General features: G+C 36.4%; 1 protein-coding gene across 2 annotated transcripts in view; it reads left to right on the top strand.

Moving 5' to 3' along the window:
• The window catches only part of LOC150097869 (uncharacterized), a 622,248-nt gene that overhangs the window by 560,112 nt on the left and 42,450 nt on the right, over positions 1 to 19,686 (top strand). Inside the window, exon 20 of one of the 2 annotated variants that reach the window (XM_090405961.1) lies at positions 1,302 to 1,387. The exons of the other annotated variant lie outside the window; for it this stretch is intronic. Coding sequence (XP_090262087.1) covers positions 1,302 to 1,387 — 86 coding nt within the window. The remainder of the gene's footprint in view (positions 1 to 1,301; positions 1,388 to 19,686) is intronic. 2 annotated transcript variants of the gene reach the window in all.

Here is a 19,686-nt window from a genome sequence, read left to right as displayed (position 1 = left end):
TTCAACATCCACTGTAGGATGCATTATCTGAAGGTGCAATATCAAAGCCAGATAAAGCTTTGAGCCTCAATAGTTCAGTCAGTAATGGCAAATGCCTTTTAGGCAGATAAATCTTTTTATGAGTTTTTCAATTGTGACTAAGTCTCATACAGAGTATCATGGTTTCCTCCTCCTGCAAACTGGGTGCTAAGGCTCTTAAGTCCACAATAAGTCCTAAGGCTCACTGGATTGTCATGTAATAATAATATTTATCTTCTTATAACAACTTAGAAATATCTGTTTCATGCATGATAGTAACCATTTAGTATTAGAAACACAAGATATCATAGTTAGTCTGTTGTATCCTCATGCAATGGTTGAGCTAGCTAGCAAATGAATTCCAGAAAATTAGAACTAAAGGATTTCTTTTTAAGAATAGTTATTTGTATAAGTATTCTTCTGGTGTGCAGTATGTACTTGAGTACTCAGCTGATTATTTTATGCATATGAAATCCGTTCAGATCTAATCAGTTATTTATTCAGACTGATGATGTAATATACTTTTTCATCAAAGTTTTCTTTCCTTAAATTAGTTGTAGTTTAAACTTTTACTGTGGTTAACATCCTTCTTCTAATCATAATCTTTGGCATCTAGCAGTTGTCAGTAGTTTACACTTAACTTAATTGTTTCATATCTGATTGTTGGGAACTAAGCATCAAATATGCCAGATAAAAGATTTGATGTTTCTGATTTTGAAATATTTTTCCCTCAAGACTGATTATCCTTCTGAATTATTATTATTATTATTATTATTATTATTTGACACCTCCAGGGAGTCCAAAGACTCATCGAGGGAGAGTGTGCCAACAGCATTGAATGATTGAACCCCTTCCAACTACTAACCGCGCTTAAACTTGCTTATCTTTTTGCGTGAGCCATTAGTAGCAGAGGCTCTACCAATCGACCAACCTTTGAATGTTATCAACAAACCATCCTTCACAGTAGTTCAGTTATTATGCTGAATCATTTGCGCCATTTAACATACTGATTTATTTTGAAATCTGAACACTTTAGTAGAAATAACAGACCAGAAAAAAAAACCTAGTTACAAGAGTCAAAACTTCATTATTTCAAAATATAAGATTAAACAACAAACTTAAAATGTTAGAAATGTTTTTAAATTTAATGTCATGCACATCTCACACAATTAGTTGGCTCTGTGGCCTCTTATCTTTCATATTCCTCATGTGTCTTTATATTTGGAATGTACAGTGCTTGTCTTTAATGTTATTACTGTTTATATCACATGGTTTCCTTTCAGACATTTGCCAAACTAAAAGCAGAAAATGAAAAGTTAAAAGCAGATAATCAAGCATTGACACAAGCAATATCCAAATTGCAGAATAGGTAAAAAATCTTCCCCACCTTAAGAATGTTCAAATGTGCATGCAGTATGCAGCATTGAAAGACTAAACACAGAAATATCACACATCCAGTTTAATAAACTAATGCTTCATCACGTGGAATTTGCAAATAGTATTCTTTCATCATAATGCTTCATTTATTGCTAATTATAATAACAAGTCAAACATACAAATAGTACTGCAAATTTGTGATAGTGACATTTGCAGCTGTACTAACTTCAGTATATTTTGTTAATGATAGAGGGGGACTAATTATTCATTAACTAACTTATGTTCATTGTTTTTATAAACTTTAAATGTAAATATAATCTATAGCTATTTATACAGAAATTTTACAAGTAACCAAATCAAAAATTGATGTTAGATAAAATGCTTTCCTAGCATTTGTTATCATTAGTGGAAAATAGAGTAGTAGCAGTAATGGAAAATGAGCAAAAACTATAAAATTAAGCATTTTGTCATTTATAATTACCTTGACCTTTTAATAAATCAAGTTCTATTTACTCTCATTGAATTATTAATGCTAACCAGACTATTTAATTCATAAATACATTGTTTGAAAACATTGATACCACTTAAGACTTGAGATACACCAGACATCTGGAATTCGAAATGATGTATATAACTTCCTAGAATAAAACTTGTCACAACACTTAGCTGCTCATATCACACACATCTGTTTATAAATTTAATTCACAAAAAAGCATCTTTTATATGTATGTATGTATATATTTTATATTGAATAATATCTGATTATAAATGTAGAGATTGTTAAACTGTAATACATCATAAAAATAGTAAATATGTATGGAATTGAAGATGACACATTGCTAGCAAAGAATGTGTGTGTGTGCATACCAACAAAAATTTATAACATAGGGGTAAAAAAAAATCTACTGTTTTTCTTCAGAATTATGTTGGTTAAGTCCTCTAATGGAGGATTCAGCCATTAAAATTAATTCTTTATCAGTTAGTTTTGTGTGAATTGCACAAATTTTCAGTGCCCTGGAACGGTATCCCATTATCCTTAATTCATTGTGTGTTGGTTTATTTTATTAAGCAGTGGTGAAATTCATAGTAATTACTTCTACTGTTCTTCCGACTGGATATTTTGATAATGCTTATATTTCAATTTATTTATAGGTGTGCAGTATCATACATTAAATTTTTTTATATAATATTGGAGCTTTTAAAGTAAGAACTTTTTACATCTTAAAAATTATGGAAACAACTACCATGTTAGAGTAAAACTTCAGTTTAATATAAACCAAAATAATCTCTCGACATTTTGACCTTCACATTAAGGTCGCCATTTTGACATACAGTCAAAATCTGTCAAAAAAATGTATACACACTTCAGCAAAAGAAAAACCTATATAAAAATTGTAATACTAAATTTATACAGAGATCAAGGGATGAATACAAGTTACCTTTGACTTCTACAATTACATGAGGTGCTCAGAGTGGTTACGCAGCAATCCCACTGGCCAAAGTGTCCAGTGGGATTGCTGCGTATGCCATTTCAATTTCTTTCTGAAGGACCACCAGTGTAGCTGGTTTTCTATGATATATTACATTCTTTAGAGTCCTCCATAGGTAGAAGTCCAAGGGTGTTAAATCAGGAGAATGTTGGGGGGGGGGGGGCTCAACTGCACCTCTTCGTCCTATCCATTGTCCCTGCAAACTCTCATCAAGATAAGCTCTCGTGTCTCGGTGATGGTGCGACATCTTGTTGGAAGAGAAATTGATCATTCCCATAAAGTGCATGAAATGGCAGGTAAAATGGATGTGCACAGCATGTCTAGGTACACTTGACCAGTAACAGTACCTTCAAAGAAGAATGGTCCTATTAAACCCCTGGATGACAATCACACTAGACATTGAGGCCCAATAAATTGACTGCCTTGTCCACATGAACGCCTGGATTTTCTGGAGTCCAGTAAACTCAATTATGCTGATTCACTGTTCCGTTAATCTTAAATTGTGCTTCATCAGACTCAATTCTTCTTTCTCACAAATACCATGTGTTGAAACCACTCACAATACTGCATTCTTTGATCAGGATCGTCTTTTCATTGCATGCAGTAATCTTGGGATGTAAACTCTCCATTTAGCTGCTTTAAAAATGCACCGTATGCTTAGACTGCTAACTCCTGTCTCACGTGCACATTGTGTGGTAGACTTCTGTGGCGAGCATGTAAACTGTTTCAACACTATAGCCGAGGAAGCCTGACTTGTTGATTTGCGAGGCCTCCCGGATCTTCCCTTGTGCACTTCACACACAAGGAAAGATCTCAAACCATGGGTCTCAAATGTATCATGAATACGTGCAATTGTAAGGTGTGTTGGAGGTTGTGTTGCAAACTCACACCTCCATTGTCGTTGAACTTCACCAACGTTCTCAAATTTGAAATACCACTTTAAAATGGTCTTGCATTGCTTGAACGACCATCATGCCTCAGCCATTTTGTTTGACTGTCCTACCGGTCATGTGAGTAATGACATCTTTTGAGAGAACATACTACACATTGCAACCGTAATTCAATCCAACTTCAAAAAAAGGCCATAGATGACATCTGTTGAAGTGTGTACACATTTCAACAGATGACAGACTCTGTATATACAAAGAAACAAGCTGCACTACAGTCTACATGGTATGGTAAAGTTACTGGTCAGCCATTAAAACTATTGGCCCTGACCTTTGGGGGGGGGGGGCCTTACTACATCAAAGCTAGAGTACTGTTATTATTATTATCTGTTAGGTTACAAAATTAAATTAAGCTAGAGAGCAACAAGAGCAACTAGTTGTTTCCATAATTTTTAAGATGTATTCTGATCACCGTGTAAATATGAAGGAAGGAAGGCCTTTTTAATATTTAAGTATACTTATATTGAGAATATACACTGCATTTATTTTAACATACTGTTTCACCATTAGTTTAAATAACATTAGTAGTATTTTTCAGATATGTTGTGATTTGTGTTCTGCAAATTGCATGTGCTAACTGGTACTTATTTCATACTTGGAAAACATAGTTTTAAAGTCACATTAGCTTATCTGACTTTGAGGCTGGACCTGTCAGGCTCCTGGTTTGTTACAATCTTCTCATTCTCCTCTACAGATAGATTTCAGTCTCCCTGTTTGATCAAAGTATATTAGATCACACAAATAAAGCACTTCATGAACTGGATTGGATATCACCTTTTCCATTTAGGGAATGCAGGAAAGGAAAACGTCTTGTATGTTTGGCTAAAATTGACTGGTATACAGAATACACAAACATTTTGTGTATTTTCGAGCATACACCTCACTACAGAATAAAGAAAGAAACAAATAGCAGCAGCCTACCTTTCTAAGTTTATAGAAGCGTTATGCATAGAAGTAGATACATTCATAATCACATCATAACCCTTCAATAAAGCAAGACAGTGCTATAATGCCAGATAACATGACCAGAGCTATTTGCTCTTCCTCTATTCATAAATATTATATAATCTGAATTTTGTGATGTCATATCCTGTATTCTTTTATTTGCATTCACTCTACAAGTACTGTATATAAATTTAAAAAAAAAAATCCAATACTGCATTTATCTTATCTTCCTTTACGTGTAAGACTCTATGGCTAAGGGTGGCCAAGAAACTTAGCTTTTTTTTTTTAGAAACCTAATTGATTGCTCTTATAGGGCACTTAATCCTCTTTGTGATATTTGTGTTACTTAATTAATTCATCCTACTATATAAGTGCCTGTCACTTCACTATTTTCTACAGCTGCCCCAATATATTACTTTCAATTTGAAAATAAGACGAAGAAACTGTAAGCTAGATATTACATGTCACTGCTTACATATACAGGCCTTTGGCTAAGTGGTTAACATACACATTCTCCAACTGTCAGGCTGTGGGTTTAAACCTCACTTGGTCATAAATGGTTTGTGAATGTCTTTCAGTATGAGAAAGATAAACTGCTGTTTGTTTCCTTATTCTGTAGTGTGTATGTTAGAAGATGGCTATTTACTAGGTGGGAGATAAATTTCATTCCCAATGTGAAGCTGTAAAATAATGCTGGTTTCTATCCTGTCGCTACTGCGCTATTGTAAATGAATGCTGTGCCATTGTAATCATATTTTCTATATCTTTATATGCCGTTATTCTAATTTAGTTTTGCGTGCTTTCTCTCTCTAAATCTTTCTTGCTTATGTTATTACGTACTATGTTTATCTACCCTTCATACTACAAGTCTTATGTCTAAGATACTAGAAAATTTATTTTATTTAGAATGCACCACTAATATCATTTAATTAGCATAAAATTCAATAATACAGCCGACAGATTTCTCTCTCTCTAACACAAATTCCTTCAATAAAACTTTACACAAACAGTCGTGGTGTATTCTCTTACTTAACTTTACGCTTCGGCTATCTCACTTTTCGCGCTCACGAGTCTAATTTATTTAGGAACAGTGCAGTTGTAAAAATAAACAAACAGGCATCACTCTTTTAACAAAAAGTAACAAGACAATTTATTTACATTACTATGAAATATACATGAATTTAGACATTAGGGAGATTGCTTTCTCTATCCATTTATAAAATCTTTAGCACAAATTATAACCTATTTAACACTAATTAGCTTCTTTAACTCACAACCTTATTTACTGTCTGCTTACAAATTCAACTTATTAAACTCTTAATTTACTCAACATTAAGTAATCTCTTTAACTTAAATATTATTAACTCTCTGCTTACATCTATAGAAATTCTTTAGCACAAATTAGATATCAACTTCTAACACACCAATTGACTCTGTTAACACGTTCGCTGCCACACTCCTCAGGCGTAGTTTGTTCCCGCACGCCAAGTGCTTTCGCGTCTTCAAGGTCACTACGAGTAATCTCGTAGCTGGCTTATCAGACAGAATTTTGTTTCATACGCCAACTACAAGTAATCTCGTGTCACCCCCACCCATATATTACATACACTGACGAATGTGTTTATTGTGTCTAATCTCTAAAAACCTTCAGTTTCGCAATGACCAGTAAAAGATAACTTACTGATAAAGAATTAGAAGTTTACGTAATATGAGTGATGATGAATTTAATGAATTAAATTCATCATCACTCATAAATAAGAGGGAAGTTCTTTCCATTTCAAATATGCACAAATTTTAAATGGTTCAAGCAAAAAATCGGAATGGTAAAATTCAATGAAAACCAAATATCGTTATGGACTATAATTTGGGTATGTCAGGCATCGATCTTTCTGATCAAATGCTTTCTTACTATTCCCCTTTACGAAAGACAATTAGATGGCCAAAGAAATTGGCAATATGCATTTTTCATATATTCATTCAAAATGCACATAAATTTTATAATATAATTACTGGAAACGCAATGACTGCGTTAAAATTTAGAAATCAATTTATCTCAGTTTTTGTTGGAATGGATGAGCTTACAGCATCATAGATTATCAGCAGGATTCAGGATTTTCATTATTTGGAAATTTTACCACCTACAGAAAAAAATATCCACCGACAAAGCCGTGCCGAGTATGTACACGAAACAAACAACGACATGAAACACGTTATTATTGTCCTGTTTGCCTGGAAAAACCACCATTGTGCATGGAAAATTGTTTTAAAGTGTATCATTTGTAATCTGAATAAATTGGTTTTTATTTTATAGATTCGACATACGAGTATATTCGTAGTTGGCTTCTGAGGCACATATATAATATACTATACTTTAGTTGAAATTATTTCCCTTCTACCAAGCCCCCAGACATGCTCTCCGCTTTATTCAGAATCCAAGGGTCCAAATTAAGGTAATTATACTAAGGGTTAACTCGTGTTTGGCATAGGAGGTCGGTAAATCAACATACGAGTATACTCGTAGTTGGCAGCGAACGTGTTAAGGAGACTTCTTATCACTATTAAACAATTTCTTAAAAGTCTTTCTAAAATCTACTATAAGAGGGAATATACAAAAAGTTTTAACTTACAAAAGACTCTACATCGCACATTCAGTCAAAAGTTATTCACTCTAGTAATAAATTTAGTTTAATCTTTTATCCAAGTGTGAGCAAACAAAGTTTGCACCTAAAAATATCTTCAGGACTGGGGTAAGGTAGTACAACACCAGGCAACTCATTATTCACTACAGTCTTATGGCATTTCTTTCATTCTCAGATCTTGAGCTTCCTCAGGAATGTCTGGCTTTAGTAATATATTTTAACGTGTTTTTTTTTTTGTGAACTACGACCGACAAAAGGTTGTTCTCCCACGGCAAAAAAGAAAATCTTCCAAGCAAAGTTGCTTCAGGTAATTTACATCGCCTTTTCTCTTCTGCTTTGGCTTGCCAAAAATGCCTGGACGATTGCCGTCTCAAGTAGCTTGAACTCTCGCCTCTAAGAAACAGTAATTGCCACCAACTGTCTCTCTTTTGACTCTCAAATGGGATCCCTCTCTCTTCTCAGCAGCCAGAAGTGCTTCCAATAACTGAAACTGCCACCAACTCTCTGCTTCAGGAATTTACATCAGCTTTTCTCCTCTGGCTTGGGATCGCCGAAATGCCTGGACGACTGGAAGGTCCAGTCTTCTTCAGAAGCTTCAAGTCACCAGACTTCTGGTGACTTGAAGCTTCCTCTCTCTGGTGGCGACTGGAACTGGGCAGCCTACTGGCGATTTCTGGATCCAGGAAGCTCTCTATGCTTGGCTCTGTCCCTTGTTATGCCTTCTCAGAGACCTCGCATGAACTTCGTAACCCAAAGAATTCGGCATGATTCTTTCATCTTAAGTTTCAAGTTCGGTCAGCTCTTTGTTCTCTTCCGAGCTTTCTGTTGATTGTAATTTGCCAGCCATCGGAAAGTTGTTTGAACCTTTCTGACTGACTTTGGAGGTATTTATGTTCAGAGCTTGTAAGCCTTTCACATACACATAATTTCATAAACAACCTTTCTTATGCCATCATGTAGAGCTATTACATACAACTCTAGCGGTAAAACATTATCTTTGTTTTTAACACTCTAAAATATTCTTATTAAAGGAGTATATACAGTTAATTTCTAAAGAGTTATTTACAAAAATATCTAGTACAAAATATACAGAGACAAGTTATTTTTACAACATTCTCATGGGACTTAACGTAAGTAAAAAATCGATGTAATGTGCTTTGGAATATTTAAGCTGCAATCGAGTTTTTACAAGGCCATTGCCCTGTTTATTGGAGGCCTCAAATGGCTTGAAAAAAGTTCTATGTTTGGTTTCTAGAGCAGGATTTCTGGACTGTGTAAAAAATACAAAAAATATATAAATCAATAAATAAAAATCCTTAGCTTACCCACATTATGAATGCATTTTAAAATTTACAAATAAACATTTCATGAATGGGCACAATATAAAAAATTTACAAGTATTGTTGTCCAGTGTTAGACCACTGTCATGCATATTGGAATTTATAGTAGCTTGAAAATGTTTCATTATTCCATATTTGGTTTCTAGAACAAGGTGGACCATGTTAAGAGAAAAAAAATCCTAGCATATCGATGGTCCTAGATTTACAACCTTTTATGGGGTGGGAATCACAGAACAAATCTTTCATACCCTTGTAGGCTTTATAATATGAATCTCTTTGGGCTCTGTTATAAGTTATTTCCTTATAATTAGTTATGCCTATGTTAAAGTTATTTCCTTTCACAGTCAAGTAGACTGCATGGGGGGGACAGATTGTTTTGCATTCACTGCAATATGGTTTGAAATAAAAATGCTGCACTTTTAATCATAGTCACTTGGGATACCTGTTTATGATGGAAAGGGACCTCCAAATGATGGTAATGACCCTTTTCATTCTTCTTCTCTTATATTCTTCCTGAATTCTTCACTCTTCTTATCCTTAATGTTTCTTTTCTATCTTCCAGACCACTATCACTACTGTCCAAAACCCTGCTGCCATGTTTACTGTATGGTGCAACCCATGGACATTCAGAAATGAGGATCCTGGTAGGCCAAGATAGGCAGTCCTGGACCTCATAGCATTTAATGGTCTCAGGCCAGTTTACATCTATCAATCATCCAACTAGTATGAAACTTGTAGAGGCTAGATATAGAACACACCATTTGTCTACCCAAGAGCATAATGGATATGTGCTGAACCCAAAGCAGTTGTAGATGCTTCAGGAGAAAGCTTTGCTAGAATCTCAACAGCAGCTTTGTATTCTCCTCAATTTTTAATATTGAAAGAACAATAAGAGAAACAGTAGCTAAATTTTTCTATCAATCGGTTAGAGCCATACAATCAGCTGTTCATTAAGGAGGAACTAAACTCTGCCAGTGCAATAGGCCCTGATGGCACCCATTATACAGGGTGTTTCAAAAGGGTATATACAACTTTCTAGGAGAACAGAGAATAACTCAGATGACATACAAAAACTGAGTGAGTGTCATAATGTAGTGAAACACATCAATTTTTGGTCACGTAACTTTATTACCAAATGACAACACTAGGTGGCATGATATGTCACACCGTTTAAAAATAGTGACTTTCAGTGGCAAAAGAGCGAGCATGTTGTGTGTTTTAGTTTGAGAAAATAAAGTCTGCAACAAGTTCAGAGGAATTTCTGCATGCAGTACAGCAAGGAACCTTCTATTAGGTGCATAATCTACACATGACACAAATTTTGTGGAAACAGCTGTTCTCTATGTTATCCAAGGTCTACAGGAAGGTTCCATGCTGTTGTGGAAGAAGTTCAAGAAAGTTTCCAGAAAAGCCCTGGAAAGTCAACCAGACAGGTTTCTCGTCAAATTGGAATTCCACATGCGACTGTATGCTGTACTTTATGACAGCATCTACTATGGAAATAATCAGTAAAATAGAACAAATGAGGACTTTTTAGACACAGTCATTTTCAGTGATGAATGCACTTTTCACATAAGTGGGCACGTAAACACTCACAACTGCAGAATTTGAAGAAGAGAAAATCCACACGACATCGTAGAATATGTGCTCGCGGCAGCCCAAAGGCTAACATTTTTTGCACCATAAGCAAGAAGAAAGTGTATGGACCCTTTTTTTTTTTGGAGTCTACCATTACTGGTGGTGTGTATCTGGACATGCTACAAGGGTACCTAATACCACACTTAGACAACAATGACCATGACAGATGCTTATATATCCAGCAAAACAGAGCACCTCCTCATTACCTAACAGACATAAGGTCGTACCTCGACACCCGTTTTTCCAAGCAGATGGATTGGCAGAGAGGCACCTGTAGCATGGCCACCACGTTCCCTGGTCTTACACCGTTAGATTTTTTTTCTTGTGGGGCTTTGTGAAAGATCGAATGTTTGTACCACTGTGATTGGTATGCGCTGTTGTGCCATTGTAAATATTTCTTTCTGTGCCATTGTAAATGTATTTATAGTTGGTTACTTGCTACTTCTAATTTGTACATATACTGTTAATATCTCTTTATTGTTTATCTTTATTGATCTACCTTAAGTATTCCTTCTCATGCCTAGGATCTCCAGATATTTATTTGTTTAATGACTGCATCCCCGAAGTTCCCCTATAGGCAAAAGAATGCTTTCATACCCTAGTAGATTAAGAATTAACTATATCTTATCCTCGCCAAAGTTTTTGCAGTCATGCCAAAATATTCACTACCTATCTTAAATCACTTCTAGCCTTCGGGTTCCCATTTGCAAGTCCAAATTGTATTTTTTGGAATCAGTGCATTACAAAGGATTGAATCTGACAACACTTTAAAGAATAATAAACAAGTTTAATTACTGGTCTAATATTTGTACACATTACATGAAAATACAAGTTTGGTTCACAGAAAACTATTTCTTAGCTTTGAAAGATCACTTAAATTTGATTCCTAGTGTATGTTCTCTCGCACTCACTTAATTAAATCTTCAATAAGCCTCCTTTATATCGCAACTATTAGGAAATTTCACATATATCATAGATTTCCTAGGTGCGCATATCAATCGTAACTTAGCTTCATTCAGGTACCACATGCGTATATATGTACATATCTCTCAGAATCTTTTTTTTTTTTTTCTTGAACACTTAGTTAAAACTCTAGTAATTACATTGGTACAATTTATGTCATCAAGTTCTAAACATTCCTATAATATGATAGCAGGTAAATACTTCAACAACAAGAATTATCACAAGCACACATTTTGTTATCAAAAGAAATTCAATAGCCCAACTTCTTCTGTAGGAAATTAACTGCGCTCACGTTTTATTCGTCAGTAATTACAGACATTTACGGGTAATGCTCGCACATTAAAACTACCTCCTTAAGTTAGATAACTTAACAGTACTATAGGGAATTTTCTTAATTCATAGACATTTAAATGAAAAGATGGACTCATGTGGGTCTCCTCCTATCTTGCATATATCTTCCTTTCCTTTCCTTATTCCTTTTCCGGTGCTTGAGGGGTCTCTCCTCCGTTCTGTGTTTTTGGAGTCACAGGGCACCGATGAGTAGTCTTGACAACTAGCTATAGGGTAGGCTTTCCGGCATCTTGAACTGCTCGGCGAAGAATTGCGTAGGTCAGGGCATGCACTTACTCAACAGAGTGGCAGAGCTTCGGGATCAGTACAGCAAGATTTCTCCTTGGCTTATCACCTCTGGATATCTACGGCTGCAACCTAGTGGATCTTGGTTGACGGACCTCCGGAACTAACGGCACCTCTCGATCTCTCCTGGATGGATCACTCCAGATAAAAAAAAAAAAAGGGGAGCCCCTTTTCATCTCAGATCCAAACCTTTTAACCACTAGTGCCCCTGCACTTTGGGTTAAGTTTTTGGGATCCCTAATGTCCCCGTGCGAGTCTTGCAAGTAGTTATGAGAACCCTGGATAATAACATGTGACTTAATGGTTGTCGAATTTTTGCCGACAAAATCTTACTTTTCCTCTTTACTTCCTTAATCCTGCCTATGGGACGTTCCGTTTGACTCCCGCCGTGCCCTTTCAAAATTGACACCTTGAAGGTCACCTGCGATGGGACTTGTAAACAATTTTCAAAGGGCAAGCCGAAACTTTGGCATTTCTCTTGGTTTCATTACCTCCACATCTCTTCTTGAACAGTGAGCGAGTTAATTCCCTTTGGGCTTATTTTGTTCTTTACACACATAACTTTACATAGAAAAATAGATTTGTACAAGGAAATTTGGGCGTATTTCCACTGTAAAAGGACGATGTTTTAGATCATTTATATTTTGGGAACATCGAAATTTTACACCACCACTACCAGCCAATTTGGATGAGCTGCATTCCAGAATTACTGCCGCCATTGATGAAGATTTGCTGAATTCATGTCCTAAGTAAGTTGTCATTGCCATTCCAAAACTAGTAAAGGATCCAACACAAGCATACATTTGCTGACCAGTTGCTTTGATATTAGAGAAAATAGCTAATGCCATACTTTGATATTATTTAGAAAACATTGATCTCTAACGCACAATGTCGCATGGACCAAATGGTTCAACTTTGGACCATTTGGTCCACGTTTCAGAAAAAGTTCAGTATTAGAGATGCATTCCCTAAAAAGAGAACAGCTGTTTTCAGCATTCTTTGACATGGAAAAAGCTTATTACACAGATTGGAGATATGGTTTATTAAATAAAACACCTCTGCAATCTAGGTCTTGAGCATCTTCCAGTTTTATTAAAAACTTTCTCTCTTGCTGGATCTTCCAAGTCCGAGTGGGAAACACATTATTTCGGCCATGTTGCCAAGAAGAAAATGTTCCTCAAAGTTCTGTCTTAAGTGTCATGACGCTTTGCCATCCAAGTGAATTCATTCACTAAACTTCCTCCCAAAGCAGACAGAGTCCTATATTATTATTATTATTATTATTATGCAGGCACTTCCATGGTGTTCTTAAACTCATTGTGAGAGACCCAAACTATCAACACGATATCTATCACACATGTCCTTGAAACCATTAATACGCAAAGCACTCACAAGTGACTCTGCCAACCGATTACATTCTTTCACCACTCTCCAAACAAAAAATCCAGTCTTCACGCCCTTGCTAACCACACTCTTGACCAAATGACTTCTTGTTTTGCTCCCACTAGCCAAGTGTGAAAACATTTCCCCTACATCAATCCTATAAAATCCTTTCAGTAACTTAAATGTTTCTATGATATCGCCTATTAACCAACTTTTATAATCCACATACCCTGAGTCTTGTAGGAAGCATTTCATAGATCACTCATCTCTGGATCCTCTCCACCACTTCCTCATCCCCAAGAAACCCATGTTGACCTGAGAAGAATAATCCATATGTAATCATATCAGGCTATATTAAGAGGAATGAAAACTTCCTTATCTCTGCTTGTTAGTATATCCTTCAACAACAAAGTAATCGTGTGAACTACCTGGCTATTTTAGCAATATGTCCTCTAAACTTCAACTCTCTATCTATTATCATTCCCAAATCCTTGGCTTCGTCAATTTCCTGGAGTACATTTCCCTCATTGTGATACACAGCTTGTAATCATTGTAACCCAAAATGCACAACTTTGCACTTTCCCTCATTAAATTGACATCTATTATGTTTTGCCCATACTGGCAGACTGTTTAAATCATCCTATACAAGCTCTCTACACCATGTTGATTAACATTACTCTACCCAGCTTTGTATCAGCAGCAAACAACTGAATATCTCCCTTCAAATCATTTCCTATATCATGTATGTACACATTAAACAGCAGTAGTCCAAGCATAGAACCCTGGGAGAATTTTCTTGCTATGGTAGCAGCACCAACTTTCCATCTACAAATAACATAAGCAACAGTGGAGTTTGGTTTACTGAGATGAGTAGCATTATCATGGACAGAAAGACCACTGATGTGACACCTAACTACCATTTCATGTTGTAAGTCTGTCAGTTCAGCTGAATGTGACATCTTGATATCGAGTATAGTGCAAAAATGCAGCACATCGTACCGTTTATTACCAGAGTTATGCAGATACTCCCTGAATGTTGCATATCATAGGATCTGAAATTTGCATGGCACATGAGGTGTCTGAATACTTTTGTCAGTATACATCATTCAGTATTCTTTTTTTTTTTTTAAACCCTTTTTATAACCACTTCTGGCTATAGGTTTCTCCCAGTTCACTCCATCCGTGTCTATCCTGAGCTTGTTGTTACCAAAGAGTTCCGATTGTTTTTCTTATATCATCTGACCATCTTCTTTCAGGTCGTCTTCCAGCTGATCTTCTACCTTTATATGGCCTCCACTCCAGTAAAACATTTGTCCATCTGTTGTCCTTGAGTCTTACGATGTGTCCCACCCATTTCCATTTTTTTCGAAGTATGTTTCCTCGAATATCTAGAAATTTTTTTTAGCTCTTTTTTCTTTATTTCTGATTTTATCTACTATTTCCTTTTTGATTGGCCAGGTTTGTGCTCCTTATGTCATAACAGACGATACACATTGGTTGAACAGTCTTGCTCTGTTCTCAGGTTTTATTTTGCTGTTTAAAAATCTCTTCAATTTTCCAAAAGCTGCCCATCCCATCCCAATTCTTCTTTAGACTTCTTCCATGACTTCTTGTTTCTTCATTCTTAAAAATTTTCCTAAGTATACATACTCATCTACAATTTCAATTTCTTTATTGTTTATCATAATAATATTGTGTCTTTCATCATATCCTTTTTTGTTTGTCATTATTTTGATTTTCTCAGAATTACTGTCCAATCCAATTTCTAGTGATTTAGTTGTTAGATCTTCTATCATTTCTTTTATTGTTTGCAATAATAAGAATATCATCAGCAAATCTTAGGTTATTTAATTTAATTCCATTAATATTGACTCCTTTACTGGACCATTCTAAATTATTATTATTATCTGATACTTCCAGGGAGTCAAGGACTCACCGAGGGAGGCTGTAAATTACCCAACCCAGCTATCATACCTTCCTTTAAATTCATTTACACTAGTTGTACTCACTACACTAAGGGCAAATTATTCCACTCACGCACTGCTCTCTTGGAGAAAAACCTAGCTCTTACCCTTTTCTTGACTGAGAACAACTTTAACTTCCATGGATGCCCCCCATGTTCTCTCACCGCCTTCAATATAACGAAAATTTTCATCATTTGAAATGCTATAATACCCATTCAAAAGTTTATAGACCTCTATCATATCATCCCCTCTTTCTATGGTTGACCAGAGTCTGCAGTCCACATACTCGCAATCCGTCCTCATAATTTAAATCCTATAATCCGGATATAATCTTTGTAACTCTTCTTTGCACTCTTTCCACAGCTTCTTTATCCCCTTGGAGACCAAATCTGCATACAGTAATCCAGGTGTCGCCTTATCAAAGCCTTATTATGAGGCAAAATTACTTCCTTATCTTTACATGTCAAGGTTCACTTCAACATAGCAATTATCCTCTGAGTTGTATTTGCAACTTTCTATGTGACCTTTGAACTTTAAATTCTTATCCACCAATACACCAAGATCCCTTGCTTCTTCAGTTTCTTGTAGCATAACCCCGCTAATATAATATGCCGCTAGAACTCTAATCACGCCAAGTGCATAACTTTACACTTACTAACATTAAACTGATAGCCATTTTCGTTTGCCCAGATTTCCAGTCTATTCAAATCATTTTGTAATTGCTGAATATCAGTAGCATCCCTGATTGCCCTGCCTATTTTCGCATCATCAGCAAACAATTGCAAATCTGATGATAGACCCTACTTGATGTCACTAATGTATAGATTGAACAATAATGGCCCAAGGACTGAACGCTGAGGTAACCACTGGTTACCTTAAATCTGGCAGATTCACACCCACTGTATATCACTTTTTGATATCTGTCTGTCAAATACCCCTGATCCAAGTCAATAGGTTATGTTTTAGTCCCATCTTCCCCAGTTTACACAACAGCCTATCATGTGGTATCCTATCAGGCACCTTAGAAAAATCCAACATTATCATAGTGTATCAATTCCCTTTATCCAACTCGGCCATAACATTGTTATAAAATATGAGCAAATTGCTAAAATATGACCTTCCTTTATTAAACCCATGCTGTTCCCTGAAGAGTATAGAATGCTTGTCTACCCATTTCTGTATGCAAGTTCTTACCAACTTTTCTAAAATATTCCCTACCACACCAGAGATACCGATAGGTCTGTAGTTAGCCACATCAGTTTTTGCACCACCCTTGTGTAATGGACTATCATACATTCCTTCCATTCCTGTAGTATCATTCCCGAGCTGAGACTCAAGTTATACAAATATGTGAAAGGCGTAGTCAATTCAGCTGAACATTCCTGTAGCAAACAGGCTGATATTCCATCTGTCCCTATTGACAAATTTTTATCCAGGTTGTGCAAGAGCTCTTCAACCTCATTTTCATGAACCTCTAACTCTTCATCCAATTTAACAGTAGCACTGTGCACCATGCTATATACACCTGGTTGATATATCTTAGCAAAGTGAGCACTCATTAACTGAACAATCTCCTTAGCTTCCATCACTCATGTACCATCTGCATTCAATAAAGTTATTCTTCAACATTCATTCTTTCTTTTGCTTGCGGCATAACGATAAAATTCTTTTGGATTGCCTTTATCTTGCATGGCCAATTTCTTTTCATACTCCATTTTAGCTTTTCTCGCAATACTTGGTACTTTTCTTCTGGCCTGAGCTTTATATATTTCATAACTCCTCTCACTCTTATTCTCACGATATTCTTTCCATATCATCCTCTTCTTGTGAATCTCTTGCTTTAATAAGGCTGCACATCCATTTCACTTCCAACCTATTTATTCTTTGAACACTAGGGATACATTGAGATACCACCTCATGCAAGCACTTTTTTAAAGATTCCCATACATTTCTGACATTTTTTCTATTAAGTAACTGACACCATGGGACCAAAGATAGTATTCTTCTAAGTTGATCATAATTTCCAGCTTTATAGTTAGCATGTAGCCTGTTTTAATTGGAATTTCAATATAAGAAAGTAGATACTTCTTAAGAAAGAACAGCATGATCACTGTCATCAATTGGTGGTAAAATAGCCATATTCTTGACAGAGATTCCTTCTGACACTATGAGCAAATCCAACACTCTTTGACCTTGAGTTCCTTCTTTCACATGCTGCTTCAGAAAGTTGACTCGCAACAATTCAATAAATTCCTGTTCTTTCTTATCATGAGATTTTTCTTCTATCCAATCAGTATTTGGAAAATTAAAGTCACCCATAATGATCATTTGCTTGGTACCTATAAGGCTAAATTGACGATGCATTTCTTCATCCCCTACAATTGAGCCACCAGGTCTGTAGCAACACCCCTCCATATTATTATTATTCAGGCCTCCATGGAGTCAAAAGACTCATCGTGGGAGGTCCTTTCTAAGAAACACAAGTCTATCAAGACTCATCGAGGGTGGTCCCTCCTAGGAAACACAAAGTCTATCATATCACTCCTTAAACGCATTGACCATTCTCAATCTCACCACTCCTCACCCTCTTTCTCACAGTTTCCTTTCGTAACTTCCAGGGATGGCCCCTTGTCATTACTCATTCCCGCTGTTCAACCAAGTGAAGGAACTCCCCAGTGTCAACCCTGTAACCACCTCTCAACAGTTTAAAAGTCTCAATCATATCACCTCTCCTTCTTCTATCCACTAAACTCTGCAGTCCACACTCTCTCAGCTGATCCTCATAACTAACATTGTACAATCCTGACACCATCTTTGTTATCTGCCTTTGTACCCTTTTCACAGTTAATTTATCCCCTTCAAATCCTGGGGACCAGATCTGAGAACAATAGTCTAAGTGTGGTCTTATCTGAGTCTTATACAACGGAATGATAACCATTTTATCTCTACAGGTCATTGTCCTTCTCATTATTGCAGCAATCCTCTGTGTTACCTTCGTTACCTTTGCAATATGTCCCCTAAATTTCAGGTTTCTATCAATCATCAAACGTAGATCTCTTGTCTCCCCTACTTCCTCCAGTTTAACTCCTCCCATAGAGTATGCAGCATCCTATTAATGTGTCCCAAACCTCAAGACCTTACATTTTGCTGCATTAAACTGACACCTCCCCCCATTCATTTGCCCATCTATCTAGCTTATTCAAATCCTCTTGCAGGGCTACCACATCTGCACTATTACTAATAACCCTTCCCAGCTTCACATCATCCGCAAACAACTGAATATCCCCTTGCAATCCATGGACAATGTTATTGATATAAAGGTTAAACAATATAGGTCCCAGCACTGAGCCCTGTAGAACACTACTTGTAAATGTCTGCCTCTTTGATACTGCTCCACCATACACAACTCTCTGATACCTATCGGACAGCCAATCCTGAATCCAGTTCACCAATCTGACATCCACACCCATATGCTGCAACTTGAATATCAGCTTATCATGTGGCACCCTGTCAAATGCCTCTGCTAAGTCAGAAAATGGCAGTATATGCCTTTCCCTCATCTAATGCTCTTGTAACTTTATCATAAAAGGCTAGCATATTGCTAAAACAAGAACATCCCTTCACAAATCCATGTTGACTCTCACAGATAACATTACCCTCACTGCCAATGTTGTATACGGTCCCTCACTACTTTCTCCAAGATCTTACTAACTACTGATGACACACAAACTGGCCTATAATTAGACACCTCTAGTCTGCTACCAACCTTATGCAATGGCACTATCTTACCTTCCTTCTATTCCATGGGCACCTTTCCCGCAGCCAGGCTTTCATTGAAAAGACAGATCAAAGGCACTGTCAGTTCTTTAGCACATTCTCTCAAAACTTGTGATGAAATACCATCCAGTCCTACCGCTTTACTAACATCCAGAGTACTCAGTATGTGGAACACACTTGCCTCCTGCACCTCTAAACCTCGAACCTGCCCTATTCCTCTAGTATTAAAATTGATTCCTCCGGGATGAAATACTCCAATAAAGTGTTCATTGAACAATTTCACTATGTCCTCCGCATCAGTCACTCTATTCCCATTTTTATCTATATTTCATTCTGTTAACCTCCACTTCACACCAGATAGATTCAAATTCATCGCTACATGGGACACTGTTACATCATCGTTTTCTTGTGTTTCGATCCTAACTGGACTTAAGTCATCTGATATCATTAGTAGCACTCCTCCTCCTCTCCTATCTCTTCTGTCATTCCTAAAAATAGTATATCCGTTACACTCGATCCTGCTTACCATATCTGGTTCTAATAGCCAGGTTTCACTAATGCCAACAATC

Source organism: Typopeltis vanoorti, chromosome 16 (genome assembly GCF_054136105.1).
Source record: "Typopeltis vanoorti isolate ZY-2024b chromosome 16, IOZ_Tvanoo_1.0, whole genome shotgun sequence".
Lineage (NCBI taxonomy): Eukaryota > Metazoa > Arthropoda > Arachnida > Uropygi > Thelyphonidae > Typopeltis > Typopeltis vanoorti.
This window is presented reverse-complemented; position numbering and strand designations above follow the sequence as displayed.